Genomic DNA, 24,891 nt, shown 5'->3' with positions numbered 1-24,891 from the left:
AAGAGCTCGGCCCTACTAGACAAGTGGCAAGCGATTATCGTAAACGCCAACGGCCAACAAAATGTATGCGATGTGACAAATTAAGTCATCGCTTCGCTAGCGAATACTAATGTCAAATCTCATACATTTTGGTGGCGTTTACGATAATCGCTTGACACTTGTCTCTAGGCCCCCCTTTGATTTCATACCAGGGAATATAAATACGCAAAGGTCGGAGCAGATCCAGTGAATAATTCGACCAAAATTCGACATTTTGCATAAGTTAGTGTCAGCGACATTCTCAAACGTTGAAAAACAGATTTTATTTACTGTCTATGCTGGTGCTGCTTCTAGCATTAAAACATTGCAGTATTAATTTTATTATATTATGCTATAGCATCGAAGAAGCCTATCCTCATGTTTAATTGACTTCCAAAAAGGAGGAGGCTATATGTTCGGCTGTGGATGTATATTTTTTGTATGTTCAACGATTACTCCGCCGTTTTTGAAGTATTTTGTTGTATTTATAGCTCGGTTCAGCTGGTCGACATTGACATTTCTTCATGGCCGATTGTCCTATGAATTATTTAGTGCAGCGCCCCGCTCGCTCCCTCGTGCCAATCAGTGTTGGAGTCTCGATATATCCGAAAACCTTGAAAAACCTTTGTGATGAGGAAAGTTGCAGTTTGGAGCTCTATAACACACTGCCATGCTTTCTTCTTTCATCTTTGAAATTGTGTGACTAGGCTAAAGTACATAGACGTATTATATATAAACTAGAAGGTCCACGAGGAACAAAATTATTAAAAACAAATATTATTAAAAAAATATTCGGCATGATTTTCGTCGATTCTTTCGACAATTCAGGATGAGTTAGCACACAATCTCTCAGTGCCCTCTCCACGACCCTCGCGTCGACTTCAAGTTCCAACTCAAGTATCAACCGATGTGGCTAAGCGTTATATTGAGATTTCAGATTGGCCTATGTGGCAAGGTTTTTCCATATGGAACCTGCAATTTTTAACATTACCTTTTTTTAGGTTATAATGTGATTGATAATAAATATGTCATCGGATAAAAATTCCTAAATAAATATAGATAAAAAAAAATTTTTTAACGCCTGCTTAGCCTTGAAGACTTGTTTACTATACTATGAAACTGTAATGTAACATTGTCATTGCAGGAAAAGATGTGTGGCGATATTTTAGACTGTCTGTCTGCTTGGACATACTTAAACTACTGAACCGATTTGGTTGAAACTTGGTACAGATAGTTTTAATTCCGAGAAAGAACATACGATAGTTTTTATCCCGGCAAAAGTTATGTTTTCAAACGAATTTCGCTGCGACGAATTTGCGAACAACACCCAGTAATAATATTTTGTGTGTATAAAAAAGACTGAAAACGAAATTATTATTTGTTATTGAAATAATACATTTCAAAACAATTGAATAGTAACTGTTTACACGACACAAACAATAGCGCCACCTTACATTTTAGTACGGCGAACCGCGCATAACGGCACGGACCACCTATCGACATAATTAATTGCTATTAATATTTAACTGCTCGTTAACTTGTCATTGACTTTTATTGGATGGCCAATTTCATGCGAAATAAAATTATTAATTACTGTTGTTAAGTTGTTTTATATTTGGCTACGAGCGTTTTCTAAAATGTAAAACTCTTTGTCCTACAAAGTATGACCCTTACACCTAACATTAGGTTCCTGTAATTTACAGTTATTTTCATTGTTTCAGATGGGCGCCTAACCACCTAAAACTACACCAAACATTCTAAGTAACGCACAGACAATAAGCAAAGCCAAAATTTTATTTACAATAGATAACTTAGCATAGTACAATGAGTCTGGACTCCCCGTCGGCAGCGAAGAGGCTGAACCTGGATAAGGCGACCAACTTCATGAGGCAGTACCGCGACCCTGACTCCAGGGAGCTGAAGAAGCTGTCGGCCAACCAGTTCATGGAAATATGGAGTCACTACGATGGAGACGGTATGTTATTTTTGTTTTCATTCCCGCAACTACGCACCATCGAGGAAATTGATTCCTAGGCAGTTGACGGACCTACGTCATGCGGTCGGTTTATATCAATTTAAGTGTCTAAACACACTATGCCGAATTTCCGCGGCGGAAGTTCGGCTTGCTTCCGCCTGCAATGTACTTTTAAATACCGATGACACACCATGCCGAAATCCCGTCGCGTTATAATATTATATGCGTTTGACATTGCTGACGTAATCATGCGGAATTTCCGCCGCGGAACTTCAGTATAGCGTGTTTAGACACCTTTAGACACTAATGTTAAAGTGCTCCAAGGCTTTAGGTAAATGAACGTGGATGGGGCGCTGCTGGTAAAGGAAAACTGTCAAAAATTAAGTTTTTGTATGATATCAGCGTTAGATTATACGTGGGAGAGCCATGCAAGAATGGGCCGGCTCGACCGGAGAAATACCACGTTCTCACAGAAAACCGGCGTGAAACAGCGCTTGCACTGTGTTTCGCCGAGTGAGTGAGTTTACCGGAGGCCCAATCCCCTACCCTATTCCCTTCCCTACCCTCCCCTATTCCCTTCCCTTCCTTACCCTCCCCTGTTACCCTATTTCCTCTTAAAAGGCCGGCAACGCACAGCCCAACGCTCATTCTGATGTTGCGAGTGTCCATGGGCGACGGTTGTTGCTTTCCATCAGGTGACCCCTTTGCTCGTTTGCCCCCTTATTTTATAAATAAAAAATAAAATTAATAGTTCCTTTTCTCGCCACGTTCATTTTAAGCCTTGTCGAGTTCTAGCTGTGATCGGTTGGATGGGTTTAACTTAACGCGACAAAATTACTTATATCCGCCATCTGTCTAGAAATCAACTTCTCTGATTTTCCAGAACAGTTTATATACGCGGCTTACCCTATACGGCTAATACCAAGGACCTCCTCCAATTTTAGGCTCCGATTGCGCCTCACATATTTTTTATTAGAGTTTATTAAATGTAAAGGTACGATTAAAGTTTCCTGATTTTTTTGATCACCGGCATTTAAACTAATAGATTTCGCTGACATAAAAAGTATACTTGATACTCAACACGTTTTGTGGTTTATATTTTATTCTTACAAGGAAAATCTAGGAGAGCATGAGATGCCTACAGCTGAGTCTGATAACTGGTTGTACAATATACTGAAACACAGCGCAGGTAAAGCAAATGTATGTTAATTGGTATTGTTCCAAGGCATGTTAGTTTACATAATATCATGAAACAATACATACATCTACCGTACACACTGCAGAGAGCAGTTGTACATCATTGATTAAATACAACTACGACGTCATATAAATAATTTACTGATAAAACAAAATTTATAATCGAATTGTTTTAACTGGGATATCATAAAATACTTATTTTTATTCTAAAGCGCCGAATTTAATTTTTATCAAAATTTCGTTTAAAGTTGTGTGTTAAAGGAAAATGAAAAGAAACGTGTAATAAGATTCAATCTTTCAGCAGGAATACTGTACCTAAGGATCAATTAGTACATTTTTACAAGTGGCACATTATTTGATTTGATTCTTGATTTGAGTCGCTTGATGGGAAGATCGTAAAGTCACCTTTAACGCACACTTATCGGAGCCGAAAGAATGGAACAAGCCGAAAGAAACGAATTTTAGAATTCTTTATATGAAACTAGCTGACCCGGCGAACTACGTATCGCCTAACAGTCGATTCTTTAACTTTTGTATGGGAGTATAGAAAAGTGTTGTTTTTAGACTTTTTCAGGAAATTTAAATTTTTTTTTTAATTTTTATCGCCGTAAGAACCATCCTCGTACTTCAAGGAATATTTTAAAAAAAGAATTAGCGAAATCGGTCCAACCGTTCTCGAGTTTTGCGCTTAGCAACACATTCAGCGACTCATTTTTATATTATAGATAACCCCAGTAAGGACTTCTGGGAATTCGATTCGTTCGGTTCGGCTTAGTATGCGTAAACCTTTACAGTATGCTTTTTACTCGTATAAGAAAATTTCCAATTATATTCCATCAGTCAAGGAAAGATAAAGTGGAATTATATTTAACCAGAAGACTGCCCCAAAATTCGTTTTCGTTAGTGCGCAAGAACCGTACATTTGACAAAAAGTGTCCTATGTCCCTTCCCGGGACTCAAAGTATCTCCATACCTTTCAGCAAAATCGGTTCAGCGGTTTAGGCGTGAATATTTGAAGAGGTTACAGACAGATAGACACACTTTCGCATTTATAATATTTATTTTTATTTTATTTAATAATTTATGTACACAAAAATGTTTACAGTGAAAGTCTTAAAACTAGAAATACATTTCAGTACAAAGGTACTACTTATTCCGATTGGAATCTCTTCCAGTAGACCTGTTACAGGAAATTTAGAAAACAGGTAACAAAAATCTGTGCACACAACAATTGAGTCTATATAAAAATAACAATTATTATAAATACCTACGCAAATTAACAGAAAAGTATATGATAACAAATTATATAAAAATAAAATATAAATATATAAATGTAATACTAATCTATAATTATAATTACGTACCTACTTACATATTAAGTACAATATAAATAAAATATTATTAGTATGGATAATTAGACCATGGGTTGATCGAAGGCCCACGGGGTTTCCGCGATAGATATTGATGGGTTGGCCGACCTCACCGACCTCAGTCCCAGGTGAGTTCGACTATTTATTGCGGTGGAATCCTTCAGGCTACATAATGTTTCTCTATTTGCTTTTATCCGTGAAATTAGATTTTCTTTATGATACCCGGTAAAAGGGGAATGGGCAGACGTATCCATTGATCTCTTAGGGTCAGTTCACATTACAACTTGACGAGGCGATGCGACGAGATGTGTGTTTAAAAACTAAGCTTTATTTATAGAGATGTGCCGATCAAGACTTTGGCCGACTAGCCGATTAGTCGGTTGCAAGAAAGCCGACTAATCGGCCGACTAGTCGGCCAAGCCGATCATGGTTTCGGATGTTTCCGTAACGCTTAGTTTACTGTTGATTCGCGACTAAGTCACACTACGCCGTCCGCGAATGTGTGCTCTGCCAGTCATTTACTCTGTCATATAAAAATTAATTATTTTTCCATCAAAATTTCCTGACCATTTTGATGATGATAACGACTTGTTTTAAATATCTTAATGTAAAGTAACAAAAAGATAAAAATATATAATTTACCTTGAAAATTTTCTAGCTTTATGCACTCGCAATTAACGTACCGCCAACAAGAGAATACAAACACCTGAATTCGGGGAAGAGTAGCCAACTTATAGCTTATGCTAACAGACCAAAAAATCGACAGCAATGCACTCTTTCATTGCAACAACAGCTGGTCTACATTTTCTTTGCAATTGCAAAAATAAAAGCTAAAGAATATGAGAACATCCGTTATTATTACGGGAGGTCACGACATTTTTGGTAACGATATCCGAAATCACTTATATTGCATTGACAAGATAAAGAGCAACTCTCTGATGATGACCTCCTAATCTATATTAAGCCCTCAGCCCTCTATCTCTTTTTGACGTTTTCACTTTTTAACCCCCGACAAAAAAGAGGGGTGTTATAAATTTGACGTGTCTGTCTGTTTAGCTCAGAGGTGCAGAGCCGATTTTTTCTGGAAATGAATATAGTGTGGGGATCTGTAAAAGATGAAACAAAATCAAGTATTATTATCAATAGAGATATTCTCTAGATAGATAAAGGGAGAGGATAAAGCTAGATTTAACGATTCTCGTGTTTTTGTTTCATTGCTTTAATATTTCATAGAACCAATCTTTCGTTGTCCTAGGATCCTTTGCCTAAAAGTCAATTCAATATTAAAACATGCTCATTGCTCAACCCTGTCATTAGTCTACTGAGCAACCCTGTGGTATCGGTAGTAAGTAACTTAGTAGATAAGGCCGGTAGAAATAGTCAGTACTGAAGATGCATCTCGGTCTCAAGACACGGTTCAGGCTGTCAAGCTGTCACGGTTTGGTTTGGACCAATCACAGAGCCGAGCCGCGTCTTAAGAAAGGGTCGCATCACTATTTATACGGTCCTTAGTCTTGAATTCTAGTTTTTGACGTAACTTAATTTTCATATAAATCAACCATCGTAACAAAATAAATCGTTTTCCAATCAAATTCCGTGCATGGTGCAAGGCCGGGCAGCCGGGCAACCGGGCAGCCGGGCTGCATGCAGGGCTGGACAGCCGCCAACTTTCGGCGTTTACCTGTCGTTAGTTACGCCATTTAAAACGTTATTAAAACGATACGTTTACGATACTCATAAATTTTAACAGCCCAACATTATCATCAACGTGAACTACGTACTTGTTTTTGTGATTCGGACCTTACGAATTAATTGTTATTTTTCTTTCATAAATTAGAAAAACAAGTTTATCAAAAGACAAAAACTATATTTTGCGTACACAAGAGATCAAAATCGGCTCACCCATTTGGATGCGACGATGCCACGAAAACACACACAGACAGACAGATGGACTGACAAACACGTCAAACTTATGACATCCCTCTTTTTTGTAAAAGGGTATTTTTTATCCATAAAGTTAATATACCTAGCGTAATAGAGCAACAATCTCGAGCTGTCAAACGAAACCAAAATTGGTTTTCATCTGTGTGAAAAATATGTGTACGTATACACTTACACAAGCATGATTGAACATGAATTCTATGAGATTAAATTGTCAACGTGCGGCACGTGCCGACTGGACGTCAAAAAAAGAGTGCTGCTGTCATGTATCACACGTCTCTTTTTACCACGCAGTGTTACTGATAGTGACATCTCTCTTGCTCAGGCCTTTGTTCCTCTATTCCGCTAGGTATATTAACTTTATGTTTTATCATATTTTCCAACAAAATTGTTACTGTTCAAATATGATTAACCTTTTAAATTCCTTGAATAAATGATGAGCGACTAAATAATTTCCAAGTCTCTAGTCTTGTTACATAAATTAGCGCTAAATTGAGTTTGACCCTTGAGAGGGAGAGACTAATGGAGGACTCGCTTTCCATAACAATATTCTAAAATATAAAATAGTTATATTATCATTAGTGCTTGCTGAGAAGGAAAAATTAGAGCTACGAACTAAAAAATTAGAGCTACTAACAACAAAAGCAGGTTTACATTATTCCGCCTCCGTGGTCCAGTGGTTAAGAGCGTGGCTCTTGACTCGGAGGTCGTGGGTTCGATTCCCGCGTTAGAAACATGTTATTTTCGAGTTTGGTTAGGACAATGCAGGCTGATCACCTGATTGTCTGACAAGTAAGATGATCCATGCGTCGGATGGGCGTGTAAAAAGTCGGCCCTGCGCCTGATCCCTCTCCAGTCGTGTCAAGAAATAGACAGTGCTCTTGTATACTGCGCACACACTTGGGCACTATAAAATTACTCCTGCCTACCTGGCCTGGTTTCAATGAAACCGGCCACCGTCACCGAAACCGGTGTGGGGGCTATTACTTATTACATTATTCCATTTTTTATTTTCCATTCCATTATTCCAATCCTGGATTAAATTGGAATTGGAATAATGTACACTGGCACTGGAATGTACTGGAATGCAATTCAATGTAATATAGAGCTGGATTGGATTATATAAACCGGCCATTATGCTAGACGACACATAAAACAGTGGCCACATAAATTTAAAAAAGATATTACTATACCTATAAAGTAAACTACAATGGAATTTTTTGCATATTTTTAATTATTCCCGGCACAAAATACTTCCTCATTTTAATGTGCTACAGTATGGCTACAATTAATTTTTATAAGAACTTAATAACTTGTTCATAAAAGTTGAGCTGTATTTTATCATGACGTTAATTGTTTTACTAAAATGTAGAGCCTGGCTTTCTTTTTAAATTATCTACTCGTAATATTAAATTTTCTTATACCAATTAAAGATACCCAACATGACGTGACATTATCAAAAATTAACTTAGCATGGTACTTAATACGGGACTTTACCATACCATGACTGGCTTCATAATAATGTTAAGTTCAACTATAACTGGAAGTAGATAACTATATTTTAACTAATTAGATTTAATTTAAGTTTTGAGTGGGGCAATATAATTTAGAAACAAAACATGAAATCGGATATTTTTCTTAGCAATATTAATAAAGCAGGCCACGATTTGTTTCTATTCCAATCATAAAGTTAATATACCTAGCGGAATAGAGAAACAAAGGCCTGCGCAAGAGAGATATTATGTCACTATCAGTAACACTGCGTGGTAAAAAGAGATGTGTGATACATGACAGCAGCACTCTTTTTTTGACGTCCAGTCGGCACGCGCCGCACGTTGACAATTTAATCTCATAGAATTCATGTTCAATCATGCTTGTGTAAGTGAATACGTACACATATTTTTCACACACATGAAACCCATTTCGGTTACGTTTGATAGCTCGAGATTGTTGCTCTATTCCGCTAGGTATATTAACTTTATGATTCCAATATATTGTTACAGAGACATTGTATTTCTTGAAATAATTTCGTGTGCAATAAAATAAAATCCCTCCAAGTTGGAGTGGCATTAGACGGTGTAGCGGAAATTGCAAGCCAGCGGAACGTCTGACCGCCACCGCTTTTATGTTTCCCTAGTACAAGTTCAGGTTATTTTATATATGTGTCGCAGCCGACTGGTTTAAATAGCCGTTCAATCAAACAGACCTCCCGAATCCCTTTGACTGAACAACGCCATTCAATCACACGTCTAGCTTTTATATTGAATATTTTAGTCGCCTAAAACGTTCAACACTACAGCTGATTCAAAAGCCGCCGTCTTGAAGTAGTTCAGCGCGCACCGCTGCGGCGCTAGGTGCGTTTTATTTACAATATGGCATCAACTAGCAGGTGTTTGTTGGTGTTTGTGGTTGTTTTTCGGAAAGAAAGTAGTTAATAAAAGTTACAAGTGTTATTAAAGAGACAAAAATTGTGGAGGCACATACGAGTGAAAAAATTTCAACAAATATTCGAGGAGAAATTACGGGATTATGAAATTGATGGACGCAGCCTCCCCCGAAAGGGGGGTTCGGGGGGCACAGCCCCCCGTCAAAACAAAAACAAACACAATCCAGAAAGTCCAAAAGTTAGGTTAGGTTAGAACTTAGACCACAACACAGAGGGAGCCGAGCGAGCGCAGCGAGCGTGCTGCGGCAGCAGCCGGCGACCGCTGTTAAATAAAAGGGGGGCACGGGGGGCGTAGCCCCCCGCCAAAACAAAAACAAACCAGTTGGCTAAGCGTCATCTAGCTGTAGTGTTGAACGTTGTAGTCAACAAGGCTAAACGACGTATAGCCGTGTGATTGAATGGCGTTGTTCAGTCAAAGGGCTAGCTGTTTGATTGAAAGGCTATTTAAACCAGTCGGCTGCGACATACAGTAAAATAAATAAATATAAAGTTCAGATCTTTATCGCTAAACTGAATTCAACGGCTAATGTTTTTCAAAAGTTGAAAATTATTGATGTAATTTAAACACAAGTGTATCGCCATTTTAAACTGTACCTGTATTAACTTTATAAAGGCGAAAGTTTTTTTATGAAATAAGAGGGCAAACGAGCAAACGGGTCACCTGATGGAAAGCAACTACCGCCGCCCATGGACACCCGCAACATCAGAAGAGCTGCAGGTGCGTTGCTGGCCTTGTAAGAGGGAATACGCTCTCTTCTAGAAGGTTTGCAGGTCGTATAGGTTCTGGAAAAACTATCGTTCATTCCACAGTTTTACATTGCGCGGCAGAAAGTTACGCGAAAAATGCACGGTAGAAGACTGCCACTCATCAAGATGATGAGGATGGTATATTTTTCGCGTGGGGCGATGGCAAAAAGTTGCAGTAATATGATTCCAAACAATTCCTCAGAGCACTCCCCGTGATACAACCGATAGAGGATGCAGAGTGAAGCTACATATCGGCGTAATTCAAAGGGATTCAAGCTGTTTGAAACACTATGGCAGTCAATAATTCGAGCAGCCCTTCGTTGGATACGATCCAGAGGGAGCAGTTGGTATTTTAGCGCCCCTGCCCAGAGATGAGAACAATGTTCTGTATGAGGCCGAACCTGCGCTTTGTAGAGTTGTAGGCGTTGGTCCGGACTGAAATACTGTCTCGCTACTTATGAGTGTGTTAGTTATTTCTTCATGTTAAAACGGCTGGACGTATTTAATTTTTTTGTATGAAGTTAACTTATAGCCTGGATTACATAGGCTACGTTTTTCTGCTGGAAAATATCACAGTTTATTTTCATAAAAACCGCGGGTAGCACCGCGGGGCACAGCTTTAAATGAAAAAGTGTAACTATATAATATTATATTATGTGTTATCTCATACCTGATGCATAAACCACTGAACCGATATAACTTACACGTTTTGAGGCCCGGGTTTTATCTCGGGGAAATTATTTTCTGTTGAACAAAGTAGCGGGAAACGACTTGTCGTATAAACTGCAAAGAAACGTTACCTTCTAAAATACGACTACTGCAGTATTTATGTTACCTGAGCACATTCTCTACATAGCGACAGTTACATCGGAATAAAATAAGGCATTGTAAATGTTTATTGTCCTTTTATTATTTCACACACCTTTATTTTATTGATGCTTTTTTAGTCCCGACTAGAAGATCATATCTATCTCTATTTACGGGTAAAGGCGAATCGTACAGATACAGAGAGAGAGAAACGGAACACAAATTTTCACCTTTATCATATTAATTGGTGATGATGTCGTCGAACGCATTACGAGTAGCTATGCCCACACTGTGCACTTTCATCTTAAATTTTCGTCATCAACTTTCATATTGGCGCATTCAATAATTGAATGCGTCAAGGAACGCAACGCCAATATTGTCATTTTTGAAGTTTTGGATACGGTCAGAGAGCATGCGTCGCGGGCATGCCTCACGTTCGCTGTTGACTGCGCTATAACGCATGCCCTTGACGAACAGAAAAATGCACAGTGTGGACAAAGCTTGCGGAAGTGAATATTTACGTAACACGTAGTAAGTATTTAGTTATGTGTGATACTGACATTCTGAGTTTATAACTTTAGACATATTTATAATATGTCTAAATCTTGCGGGAATACTCGAACAAAAGTTCCAATGGTTCCTCGAAGTTCCTCGAACAAAACTTCATAAAACCACGTACAATAAAGGGTTGTGACGGCCGGACCCCAAACAATATGTTGAAGGGAAAACTTAATGACACAAAAAGAAAATAGTACGATAGCAGAAATGACATTAAGAATAAACTACCCTTTTGCCCATGTTTTGTCCTTGTCTCATGCGTTACAGAAGTGACTTGAGAAATAATAGACAAAATATCGTAGAACTTTAACTTGTTTTCATGTGTACGTATTATAATTTTTCTTTAAATATTAGCACAGAATATATATTAGTAGTGTATTAGTAAAGTAGGTAAATTTAATACGCAATAATTGTTGTTTTGTTTAAAAAAATGCAACTAGGTTAGGTTAGTTATTGATAACCATTTATTTCTTAAGTGTTCTCTAACAAATAACTCCAACTAACAAAAGAAAATTTAAACAAGGTTGTATGCGTGTTAAAAATTAAAACATTAATGTTCCTTGTCAAGGTTAGTGTAAACATTGCATGTGACCAAACTTAACCCTGTATGGTTAAGGTAATCAATATTAACCAACTACTAAGTATTTTGGTTTTAAGCCCGGCCGGACATTGTCCGAAATTTCTGATACAAAACAGTTGAACGTCCGCGCTGTCTCTTACATTTTGTACTGAGCCGAGTGAGCTCGAACTCGCCGGAAGGATATTTCGGATACTGTGCGGGGTGGCGGTCCGGCGAAATTCAACTGTTTCTGATCAGAATTCGGCCAATGTGCGGCCGGGCTTAAACAACTAGCGGGCCCGACGGACGTCGTCCCGTCAAATCCAGTTCCGATGTTATCTAGAGGGTAAGGCCGAGTTAGCCTCTAAAAAGCTTGGTGTTCAGAGCGAGACAGTATTTCAGTCCGGAACAACGCCTACAACCCTACAAGGCGCAGGTTCGGCCTCATATGGAATACTGTTCTCATCTCTGGGCAGGGGCGCCAAAATACTAACTACTCCCTCTAGATCGTAACCAACGAAGGGCCGCTCGAATCGTTGACTGCCATAATGTTTCAAACAGGCTGGGCCCCTTGGAATTACGCCGAGATGTAGCTTCACTCTGCATCCTCTATCGGTTGTATCACGGGAAGTGCTCTGAAGTCTGAGGAATTGTTCGGAATCATACCTACTGCAACTTTTCGATCGATCCACGCGATAAATATACCATCCACTTCACCACAATGAGTGGCAGTCTTCCACCGTGCGTAACTTTAAAAGTTAACCAGTAAAACTCTGGAACCAACTAGCAGTGTTTTCGGGACTATACGACCTGCAAACCTTCAAGGAGAAAGTGTATTATAAGGCCGGCAACGTACCTGCAGCTCTTCTGATGTTGCGAATGCCCATAATATGGGCGCCATATAACTTTTTTACCTAGCTAATCACTAAGAGCTATCTAATGGTGTATAATAATTTATCTTTGTTGATACTATAATATACCAAAATTCCCATCATCCTTTGCTAAACACTACAAATAATTCGTGAAATAGATTATAATATTATATAATTATAGAAAAATAGCCGTTCTAGAGATTTTAGCGATTCATTTTTAGGGTTCCGTAGTCAACAAGGAACCCTTATAGTTTCGGTCAGTCCATCCGTCTGTCTGTCTGTCTGTCCATCCGTCTGTCTGTCCGCGGTTTTACTCAGAGACTATAAGTCCTACAAAGCTGTAATTTGGCATGAATGCACATCTTAATGATGACAAAAAAAGAGTAAGTATATAAAATCTTTGAAAAAAAATATTTTTACGTTACCTCCTCTACACATCAATGCGGGGGTGTTTTTTTTTTCGCGTCCACCCACCGTGAGGGGCGTTGTTGGATAGGATTTTTAAAAATATTACGAGTATTTACAGATCATTTGCCGATTTAGGGATCCATTCCATCAAAACGGAAAAAATCGTTAAGAGTCCAGTGTCCAGTGTCCAGTGTCCTTCTACCAGCTAAACGGTTTCTTCTAGAAATGTGAAAAAATTCACTGGAGTAGGAAATATGCTGAATTTAAAAGGAAAACTATCATGGCTATTAAGACTTCATAAGTTATGAGTAATAGTCGATCAACTAAAAAAATGTAGGTATTCGCAGAAGTACAAAGGAACTTTTCGTTCAAAATCCTTTGAACTTAACTGAGATGATGTTGTTACTTGTTAGTAGTAACACGTTATAAAGCTGCATTCATTGGCCATACAAAAATTATTATCAAAAACTAGCGGTACTACGGAACCCTATGTTGCACGTGGCACGATACGCACTTGGCTGGTTTTATTATTATAGTTAAGTATAAAGAAGTGTCTTCATAAACTTTTGACAGTATATTGGCAAGAGTTGGCAAGTAAAGTTTTGGAACTCACCTTGGACTTGCACTTGGCATTGACGTTCTCATGTTGGTAACACTGACGTCAGCGCCATGTGCAATGTTTCCAATACCGTTCTAAATTTGAAATTTTAAATTATTTTACCGTTCGGAACCACGAATAATAAAAACTAAGACCATGCGCGCACGGGCAACTTAGTTGCTCGGCGATTTATTTGTCTCTTTCGAAAAAATAATCGTCATGTCGCCGGGGTGCGCGCACGAGAGCGACAGCAACCCGACTTTTTTCAGTTTTTTCTAGACAGTCATCAACATGGATTTGGTCGAGACGGCTGTCATGGTCGTTGCACTCGCAATAAAAAACCGAAGAAAGCGTCGAAAAATAGAATTGGGTGCGTCCATTATGGAGCGATTGGCTGACTCACGGGAAATTTCATACTATGTTTATGAAATTGGGAGCATACGCAAAAAAAAATATTGGGTATGCTCCCAGCCTTTTGATTTGGCATTTACGTCTGAGTATTCTTTTATTTTTTTATTATACAGTAATGGTCTGCTTTCTACTTCTTCAATTAGTCTACTAATATAGATATCTTCTTCGACCGGCATTTTACTTGGCATCTCGGAACATGGAAAGCGCGCGCGTATTCGTCCGTACACTGCTTACATACAAACTCACGCCGCGGCCGGCGGCGGTCGAGTGGCAACTGGCCGGTCGGCGACTTTTTTGTTGCCCGTGCGCGCACTTGCATAGAAACCAATAGGGAAGGAGACAGTTGCGTCGCGGGCTTGTCTCCATACCCGCGAACGAAAAAGTTGCCCAGAGTTGCGTCGCTACGTGCGCGCACTTTCATACTAGCTCCTAGACTTGATCAAGAGATAAATAAATCGCCGAGCAACTAAGTTGCCCGTGCGCGCATACCCTAAGGAAAAGTAACTCCGTTAAAAAAATCTGTTCTACAATACTTGTCAAAAATGTGTACCTAGACTCTAGGTACACATTTCCGATACATTTGCAATATTTAGGTGGCCTTCAGTGGTATCAGGCTGATGTTACATGACAGTTCGAAAGGAACCAAAACGGTAAAAATATGGGAGTTAGGTTTCCTTAGTTATTATTATTCGTAGGTTCGGAACCTAAAATTTTTAACGAAGTGTTTTTTCATTCAGTGCCATAATATGAATACATATTTATAGAACGGTTCTTTCTTAACATTATTTATTTTAAGGAAGCTTTCAAAATGTTTGAGAATCTATATATTAAGCGAAGGTAGTAGTCCTAATGTCGTTGAAACTCAGGTCGAATTTCGACCATTGGGCGATCTCTAGTAGTTATTATTATAAAAATGTTTATAAAGGATACAGCTAGAAGCAGCATAACATTTAAAAATCTAAGCTAAATCATTTAAACTTCTAGCAAAATCGGTCGAGTAGACTCACTTGTTTGTTCCAAAGCTCATTATAATAATAGTAACAAAATTTCATCCAAACCGGAAGGAAGTAGGTCAGGAGATCGATCGTGACCACTAATAGTTAAATAACTTCTGTCCATCGTTTACTATAAATACCGCGGCCGGCCGCTTTAAATATTAACAATAATTTAGGGTATTGAAAATATTTTGTGAAGGTTCTGTTAAAGGCCGACCCGACTAATAAATAACGAAGTTACTATAGTGAGCGTAGGACGTTAGAATGTGCGTGTGTTGATTGTTGTTTGATTGTATGTGAAGATGCTACAATCTTAACTATGCCGATCCAATTTTTATGATTACCATTTTTATGATCCAATTTTTACGCTAATATCGTAGTATTTAAACAAAATATGTCAAAATTTCCGTGGGAGAGCCATGCTTCGGCACCAATGGGCCGGCTCGACCGAAAAAAATACCACGGGCTCACAGAAAACAGCGCTTGCGCTGTGTTTCGCCGAGTGAGTGAGTTTACCAGAGGCTCAATCCCCTACCCTTTTCCCTTCCCTACCCTCTCCTATTCCTTCCCTACCCTCCCCTATTCCCTTCCCTACCCTCCTCTATTACCCTATTCCCTCTTAAAAGGCCGGCAACGCACCTGCAGCTCTTCTGATGCTGCGAGTGTCCACGGGCGACGGAAGTTGCTTTCCATCAGGTGACCCGTTTGCTCGTTTGCCCCCTTATTTCATTAAAAATAACGGTCCCATCTTACGGCCTTATAGGGAGATTAGGTAGGTATCCTAAAAAGCATTGATATAAATTATTTTCTGCTATCAGTAGCATAGTATACGCTTACACCAAGGGAATTGATGTATGTGCAATCACAACGTTCGTGCTTATCTCAGAACCTACTAGCCAATAGAAATTCAGGACTTACGGGAGCTATGACCAATCAAAAAGACCATAATCACGTGATAAGGTAGTTCCTTTCAGATTTGAAATTAGAATACAATGCCCACGTTTGGATACAGGCCAAGGAACTTTGATCGTTTTCAAAAGAAGCTCCCCATTATCGTTTTTATGAAGAGAAATTTCTGGAATCAAGTCGTTATGATGACTAGACTAATTTTGCACGTGGCTATCTTAACAATGGTTATTATTTATCTAAGAACTTTCCGATTGTGAAAAGTTTTTATGCTACCCTAAAGTAGGGTTATAAACGACTATATCATTTTGATTAGATTGATAATGATAATGATCTCCTAGGCCTAATTTCCGAGGTATTTTGACAGCAGTTTATCTTTTCACTAGCGCAGAGCGCGTGATTGGTCAATTTTTTAAAATGAAATAAGGGGGCAAACGAGCAAACGGGTCACCTGATGGAAAGCAACTTCCGTCGCCCATGGACACTCGCAGAATCAGAAGAGCTGCAGGTGCGTTGCCGGCCTTTTAAAAGGGAATAGGGTAATAGGGGAGGGTAGGGATGGGAAGGGAATAGGGGAGGATAGGGAAGGGAAATGGGCCTCCGGTAAACTCACTCACTCGGCGAAACACAGCGCAAGCTGCGCTGTTTCACGCCGGTTTTCTGTGAGAACGTGGTATTTCTCCGGTCAAGCCGGCCCATTCGTGCCGAAGCATGGCTCTCCCACGTATAAAGATTTAATAACATTAGCCAATATAATCAATTAAATAGGTATAGCACTGCATTATAGTGACCTTAGCGGATCTTCCGATAACCGCTACAGACAGGACTGACCGTTTGGACCATAGTCGGATCTTCCGATAACCGCTACGTCTGCTAAATAAAAACAACTGAATAATAACTGTACAACATATTGACTGAAGGGTCGTAAAAGTTCAGGAATTGTGGCAAACTGGGAATCGGCAAAGCCCAAAGCATAACTTGTCAGTAATACTACCACTTCCGACACAGGCCACGCCCAACAAGTGCGTAAGTCAATATTATTTGTTATAATTCTTAGGCCCTGTTTTACCACTTCCGGATAGGTTATACACAAGTTATACACTACATACATAAGTTATACTCTATCTGTCAAGTTAAGTGGTAGATAGCCTATCCAACTCTTATCAGGAAGTGGTGAAACAGGCCCTTAAGAGGAGTCCACACCGCCGTTTTTCCATACAAACGTTGTCCCCTGTTTCCTCCCTGGATAATGCCGGTAGAGTGATAATGTTTTTCCTGAATATCTACGGCCACTAATACAATGTCCCTATGTTTTCTTTTTTTTTTCATAATTTAGTTAATAAAAAGACATGAACGTTCGAAAACCCAAAAAAATGGCCAGATTTTCCTCTCTGTTCAAACACCCAGAAAACAATACTGGCTAGAATATTCAAAAAAGTTAAAACATAGGAACACAGCTCAATTCTTGTTTTAATTCTTAATGAAAAAAGTACTTAAATCGGTTAAGTTTTGGAGAAGAAATCAGCGGACAACGAATCGATGATTTTCTGTTCTTTTATCAGAACTTTTGTCGTGTTGTCTCTATCGCGCTCTGCGGTGGGAGACTTGAGATTGGTGAGACAGCAATACATTTTAAAATACCTATTTTCAATTTTTCTAGCCCTTGGTGTATACTCTTAATATACTATATTAACATATTTTAACCAAAGCAAATAGTAAAAACATGTTGAGATAATTAAACCAACAAAGTTGGTGTGGCTTTAACTACGAAGCTGTAATGAAATTTATACATTCATACATTAAAAGTTAGTCCGCAAACACCCATCCGCCCGCCGCAGCTGCGAACGCGGATTTTCACCTATTGTTTTACATTCGACAATGCTTTGTGTACATAGTTTATTTTAATTTAGTTGAGGTAATTTATTTGTCTATTAATTCATGTTGCAGTTTGTAAAATATGTATTTCAACGCATATAGATCGACCATACTATATTATCTTATCTTATAACTTTTAACGAGCAATTCTTGTATATTATATATAATTGGAATCTCGGAATTGGCTCCAATGATTTTCATGAAATTTAGTATATAGAGGGTTTCGGGGGCGATAAATCGATCCAGCTAGGAATCATTTTTAGAAAATGTCATTTTATTCGTGTTTTATCGAATACCGAGCAAAGCTCGGTGAAATAGCTAGTGTATCCTTATACGAACAATAACCGATGATGATGATTTTTTTATGGTTGGTTGCATCTATTATAAGGCTGGATGTATATGCGGCAGCGCAAACTCGTGGTTTGGCGGCTTCACCGCAAGAATGAAGGAAAAAAGAGATGTTACATATATCATTTTTTTTTCTCGATTTCTTGATGAATGTTCGGCGCGTCGCTATTTAAATAAATCGTTACATTTATTTGCTTGTAATCTCACGGTGTAGCCGCCAAACCGCGCGTTCGAGTAGGCGCACAATATAAATTCAGCCTAACATCGGAAATATAAAATTACTCCATATCGCTCCACTCATTTCTCTAAAACAATCCATGTTATGCCCGGTTTCTGAGGTGTTTAACAGTAGTTTATAAATACAACGGCATTGTTTATTACTGATTAATGTTTTGGCATCACCCAATTATAAGCGATGGATTTAAAAAATGTCATGTAACCAATTATCCTGTAAACCTTGTCCCACATAGTACGAAGGAACAAGAGGTTCCATGAAAGAGGCCAATAAAGAAAAAAAAATTAAGATAGACGCTGTGAAGCATCGTAATATATTACGATGCTTCACAGCGTCCATCGCGTAATGCGTATTTTTTGTGGGATGATATATCACCCCACAAAAAATACGCATTGAGTTACGAATGCAGTCATGTTCTTCAGATCTTTTAGAACAAGACTGCATTCATAAATCAACAAAAAAATGTGGGTTAATACACAAATGCTCAACAGTGACCAGATAACCCCTACCAGCTCAGCAATTATGACCAACTAGCTGTTGCCCGCGACTTCGTCCACGTTAGCATAGTAGATCACATCCCAAGTATTATATTTTATTGTACAAAAACAGAATTTTCTTTCCTACGATTTTATTATATATAGATGTTCCGCGCGGCTTCGCTTGCGTAATTTAGGAATTTCACTCAACCGTACATTTTGCAGCAAAAATAGCCTATGTCCCTTCACGTGGCTGGTCTATACTTCATGTTTGCCAAATAACATAAAAATTGCTCCAGTAGTTCATAAGATAATAAGCAATTCCATATAATTTTCCCCGTTTTTTCTTCGCTCTTATTAGTCTTAGCGTGATAAAATAAATCCTATAGCCTTATTTGATAAATGGGCTATCTAACACTAAAATATTTTTTTTAATCGGACCAGTAGTTCCTGAGATAAGCGCGTTCAAATAAGCCCTTTCATATAATTTCCCACGTTTTTACCACAGTTTCCTCTATTTCTTTGCTTCTATTAATCTAAGCGTGATAAAATATAGATTTTATAACCTTCCTCGATCAATGGGCTATCTAATACTGAAAGAATTTTTCAAATCGGACCAGTAGTTCCTGAGATTAGCGCGTTCAAACAAATAATTATATAATATTATAAAGTATAGATAAAAGCCATTACGAGATTGTAATAGGTGGTTTGTTTCAGGGAACGGCTACATCGAGGGAACGGAGCTGGACGGGTTCCTGCGGGAGTTCGTCTCCAGCGCCAACTGCACAGACATCAACCCGGAGGTAACTTAGACAACTATTAGCTGATTAGTAACCTTATAGCTCAATAGCCAAGCAACAGAATTAAGAAAACCTTAGCAACGTGAATGGTATTCCTCAAAGCATTTTGTCGTATTTAATACCTCGATCGTGGGAATAGCAGACTCAATAGATTTTCAATTGTTATGCGAAGGCCAGGTGCCGCTTGGGGATTGATGGGTTAAAAGATTCTCATGGATAGGAAATAGAAAAGCCCTAGTAGACAAGTGGCAAACGATTATCGTAAATAGCTGACAAAATGTATGCGATTTGACATAAGTCATCGCTTCGCTAGCGAATACTAATGTCAAATCCCATACATTTTGTGGCGTTGGCGTTTCATTTACGATAATCACTTGCCGCTTGTCTAGGCCCTCAGAGTAGCATAACGAAGTGATAATACTAATAGGGTATCGATAGTTGGGTGTAATTTTTTTTGATTGTGCAAATTCATGACTTTGGGGCATTTCTCATAGAAACATAGAAGTCAAAAGTAACTATTTTAGCTCTGCCACTTTCAGAGGAAACTCTATGCAAAAGACACGTCTTACACACCCTAAAGTATCACTCAGTTTTGTCACATTCTGTATAAGACAACAAGAAACTATAGGTAGAAAAAGAGGGGGGTTAAGACATCCTCTCCTACGGCTAGGAGAGGATGGAGGTAAACACATGTCCCAACGCGAGTTTAACAAAGTAAGTGAACAACAGCGCTAAAGAAGTATTCACTTTAAAAAACTCAGCCATAATATCAAACAAAACTGGAAACATGAAATTGCATCAGTGCTTGTTAACGTGATGTAACGTCACGTAGTCTCACCACTGTCACGTAGTTTTCGGCCTCGGAGTTACCAAGTTGGTCTGAACTTGTGTCGTACAAAGTTCCCAGCGACACAGTTAATAATCTAGAACAGTTAATAATCTAGAATTAAATACGGTTGACAGTCATGTTAGTAAATATATGATTTCGCATGCATAAAAGCGACAAGAGTAGTGGAATTTTACAGTCTAAGATTTTTATCTTCTTCTGTAACGGAAATAGTCTTTTTATGCTGAAAGTTTTAAATGTTTTGCTGAATAGTTGAAATTCTTGTGACGCATATTATTGCAATTGTAGCAAATATGTCGCAGCCGGATCCTCCCTATTACATTACGACTAGATGTTTTCAAAAACATAGCCGTATTGAAACACGCCGATTCAACGACTAGCCGGATCAATGAAAATCCACCGGAGGCTACAGATAGCTGGTTAAAGCGTCGAATACATTCCGGTGGATTTTCGTTCTTTAATACGGCTAGCCATAATGTAATATTGCGAGTCAATCGCCGTCGCTTTGACTTTGATTTAAAAAATTAAGATATCCGCTATCGAATGCCCCATATGACGTGTATCCCGAGGATTAATATGAGCGCAAAAATGTATACGATAAAGCGTACCCCCAATAAATCAAATGAAATTAATTCAGGCCGCGAGCCGAAAGCTCGTGACGATATTTTCCCATCCACTCAAGTGAGCTACAGTTACGGCTCCCTGAGGTATACTCTATATTTATCAGGGTATTTTAGACTTGAATATTCAAAACGTGAGTAAAATAGTAACGCTACTACGCTATAGCGTAGGCTGCGTAGTACGGTACAGCGGCGTAGAATAACGTAGAAGTCGTAATCTCCGTAGACGCCTTCTACGTTGCTCTACGCCGTAGAGGAACGTAGCGACGTAGCGTAGCTACATTTTATTTTTATTTTTATAAAGTACCATGACGCACTTGTGCCAGATCAAAGCGCAAGGAGCGCGCGGCCAAGTTGCAGCAGGCCGCGCGCATGCCGTGCACTAAGTATTTACACGAACCGTTTCGACGCACTTTTGACCCCCCTGTGGCAAGCACTTCCGATTGTCCTAGCGTTATAAAATTTGGCACGCAGGTCATGTGTTATAAGTAGATTAAAAAAAATTAAGAAATTTGCGTGAGTCGGTTCATCTACGAACTTTAGATACCACTTCTAATTTTCCTAACGTAATGAAATTTGACACTCAGGTCGTGTGTTATAATATGTAGATTAATAAAAAAATTAAGAAAAAATCGGTCAAGCGCGAGTCGGCTCCTCTACGAACTATAGGTAAAAATTCTTATACGCCAGTGATACAATCAGAATACGATGAGGAGGGTGGGAGGATTGGTTTAAAATATTGTCATCATGTATAATGCATACTGTATAGGCTATAGCAGATTAATCCTTCGATCGCGGATTCTTGGAAATCTATTGTTTACGCGGTCGAATTCGACTGCTTGGGAGTTGATATAGGTTAAATAAATACTGTTTACTTGAAAATTTCGCTTCTATTGATAGTTTAACAAATACAACTAGCACCATATTATTATATTGAAGGTATTGTTTAAGTCAGGTGTGGCACAAAAAGAAATAAATAGGTATAATTTCTTGAAAAAAAAGTATTGTAATCCCACCAAAAACATACTTGGTAAAATGGGACCAAGTTCCTATCGGCAAATTTTTGGTCTAAAAAAAGAGTTGAAATCCAATCCAATGCCAAGTTTATATGCACTTCATCGATCGTTATCATTTTCATCAACAGCCTGATCCATAATACTTCTAAATTTGAACTTGGCAGGTTTTCGTGCTATACGTAACTCTTGATTAATTCATAATTGTATAATTACGATTAGATAATAATATAATTAAATTAAATATAATTAAATTAAAATGGGGCCAAGTTCCTATCGGCAAATTTTTGGTCTAAAAAAAGAGTTGAAATCCAATTCAATGCCAAGTTTAGATGTACTTCATCGATCGTTATCATTTTCATCAACAGCCTGATCCATAATACTTCTAAATTTGAACTTGCTATATATTATTGCTATAGCACGAAAACCTGCCGAATTAATCAAGAATTACGTATACGTAACTCTTGATTAATTCATAATTGTATAATTACGATTAGATGATAATATAATTAAATTAACCTGCCACGTTCAAATTAGAAGTATTATGGTCCAGGCAGTTGATGATAATGATAACGATCGATGAAGTGCATCTAAACTTGGCATTGGATTGGATTTCAACTCTTTTTTTAGACCAAAAATTTGCCGATAGGAACTTGGCCCCATTTTAACAGTTTTTTGGTGGGATTCGTTTTTATGAAAAAGGGAGCATAATATAATAAACAAGAAATGCCATATCTCTTCAATTATTATTGCATTGCATTGCATTGTGTCTTCGTATTTCTTTGTGTTATATTATGATATCAAAAATTTTATACCATCAGAGAAACTCATAGACGATAGCGGGTTTACCTTAGCAAAGTTATGTCAAATCAATTTTTGTCGTGATCTCTACGAATAATAGTTTATTATTCGTAGCCTGAGGGTCTAGACAAGTGGCAAGCGATTATTGTAAACACCACAAAATATATGGGATTTGATATTAGTATTCGCTAGCGAAGCGATGACTTATGTCAAATCGCATACATTTTGTTAGCGTTTACGATATAATCACTTGCCACTTGTTTACTTATAAAGCCAGCCAGCCCTATCATTAACTTTGTCAAAACCTGAGCTAATCCGTGCAGGTATGTAAACAGTTGTAAAGTGAATGGTTCTGTTTCCGTATCATGTGCACTTTATCTTCTGAATGGTTTTAACCTGTAATATTTGTCTCTGAACTGGATTAAGAAATGTCAAACACGAACGTCAAATTTGACTAACGGAATTGTTTTTTTTTTTAGGAATTGAAATGGCTTAGCCATAACGACTAACGGAAAAATTGTAAATCAAGATGAAAATATAGTTTAAAAAAAGATTAATATTTTTTATTATAAAATATACTATTTTCTAATATAAAACGTGGTCAATGTAGGAATAGTTACTTTTGCACCGATTTATTGTATTTAAAGGTAATTATTATAAATGTGTAAAAGGTTTTATTTATATTTTTTGGTATTTTATAAGCCCTTTATGAAAACACTGAGAAAATAACACTCCTTCATTTTCATATTATCACAAGCATGGCGATCTAGAGGAGAAAGAATTCTCTGACATTGGCAACTAACTGAGTCGGCAATTAAAAAAGAGAAGAAGAAGGAAACAAAAAAAAAGATAATTGGATATTGTTATTATGTTTATAGAGATTATGTTTTATGCAAGAAATTGATAAGTTTATTATATCCTATACCTACTTGATACCTACGCTAAATAATCTACCATGAAAAAGTCTTAGAAATGCATCAAACTTGTGGATTACAATTACATGCATTACAACAGAGTTGATGTCATGAGTTGAACATAGTTTGTTGAACTTGAACTCATTCTTGAACACCTACGTTTTTTTGAGCTTTCAAATAGGTATTATTGTAACATAAACAGGCAATTTATAAGTTTAATAATCCCCTTTTTGTGCCTTGTAAGGCATTTTACATTATTAGTACTGTGTACGCTGAACCAAATATTTTTCAGGATAAAGGATGATTGCTAACACTGAGATACTATAAGTACTACATTTTATAATAAAGAATTGCAAGTGTAATGATGACGAAGTCCTAGGAATATAATATATATTTACTCAAAAGCTTTAATTAAAAGAAATTTAATAAATACTCGTTTTTAAATGTTTTTTCATTTATTTTCTCACTTAAATATACCTACCTTAGATACATATTCATACACAGCTTTCATCAATAGGTACTACATTTGTCTTACACCTTATTATCAACCTAGTATCAGATAGGCAAGTGTTAAATCTCTTTTATATTATACTTATAAAAATATTTATACAGCGGAAATCTTAAACAAGGTCTTGTCACTTAAAATCAAAGAAGATGAATCAAATATCCCTTGTGTAAATATTAATTTATTATTATTAAAGGAGTTCAAATACCAACTTTTGATGAAAGATAAAAACAATATTATAATTTCAGACTTTTATTTGGCAAACCAATAACAATTAGAAACTGCATTGCAAGTTGCAACTATGGGAAATTGCCTGGGATATCTCAGACAGAGAGCGGTCAAGGGTTTTGTGTTCTTTATGTTGTATTATGTTGTAGAATGCCTCCCGTGTGAGTATCTCTATATACTCACACAGGAGGAGTTCTGAATGTGTTAGAATTGCTCCTCAGTCACACACTGACTGCTCCAACGCAAATGCTTCAACGCGTGACCACTCTGTCTGATAGGTCCCTAAAACGACCACATCTTTTTAAAATGTATAATACATGAGGACTTACTAAAGTCCTCATGTATTTTAAATTTTAATGTAATAAGTAATATAAAACTATTATTATTATTATTGAGGTACAAAAGAATTTTTGGTAATAAT

The 24,891-nt window shown here is 37.7% G+C and overlaps 1 protein-coding gene across 3 annotated transcripts in view; it reads left to right on the top strand.

Annotated features, from left to right (window-relative positions):
• Window positions 1–24,891, top strand: part of LOC121727779 (calbindin-32) — an 88,991-nt gene that overhangs the window by 24,392 nt on the left and 39,708 nt on the right. For 2 of the 3 annotated variants that reach the window (XM_042115970.1, XM_042115807.1), the window contains exons 2-3: window positions 1,740–1,993; window positions 19,460–19,545. In XM_042115970.1, the coding sequence (XP_041971904.1) occupies window positions 1,843–1,993; window positions 19,460–19,545 (237 nt within the window). In that variant the 5' untranslated portion in view covers window positions 1,740–1,842. Of the gene's footprint in view, window positions 1–1,514; window positions 1,622–1,739; window positions 1,994–19,459; window positions 19,546–24,891 lie in introns of those variants that run through there. The other variant, XM_042115891.1, reaches the window with a different exon arrangement.

The sequence above is a fragment of the Aricia agestis genome, chromosome 1, assembly GCF_905147365.1.
Source record: "Aricia agestis chromosome 1, ilAriAges1.1, whole genome shotgun sequence".
NCBI classification, from domain to species: domain Eukaryota; kingdom Metazoa; phylum Arthropoda; class Insecta; order Lepidoptera; family Lycaenidae; genus Aricia; species Aricia agestis.
Note: the sequence above shows the minus strand (reverse complement) of the source record. Positions and strands in the feature narration are given on the sequence as shown.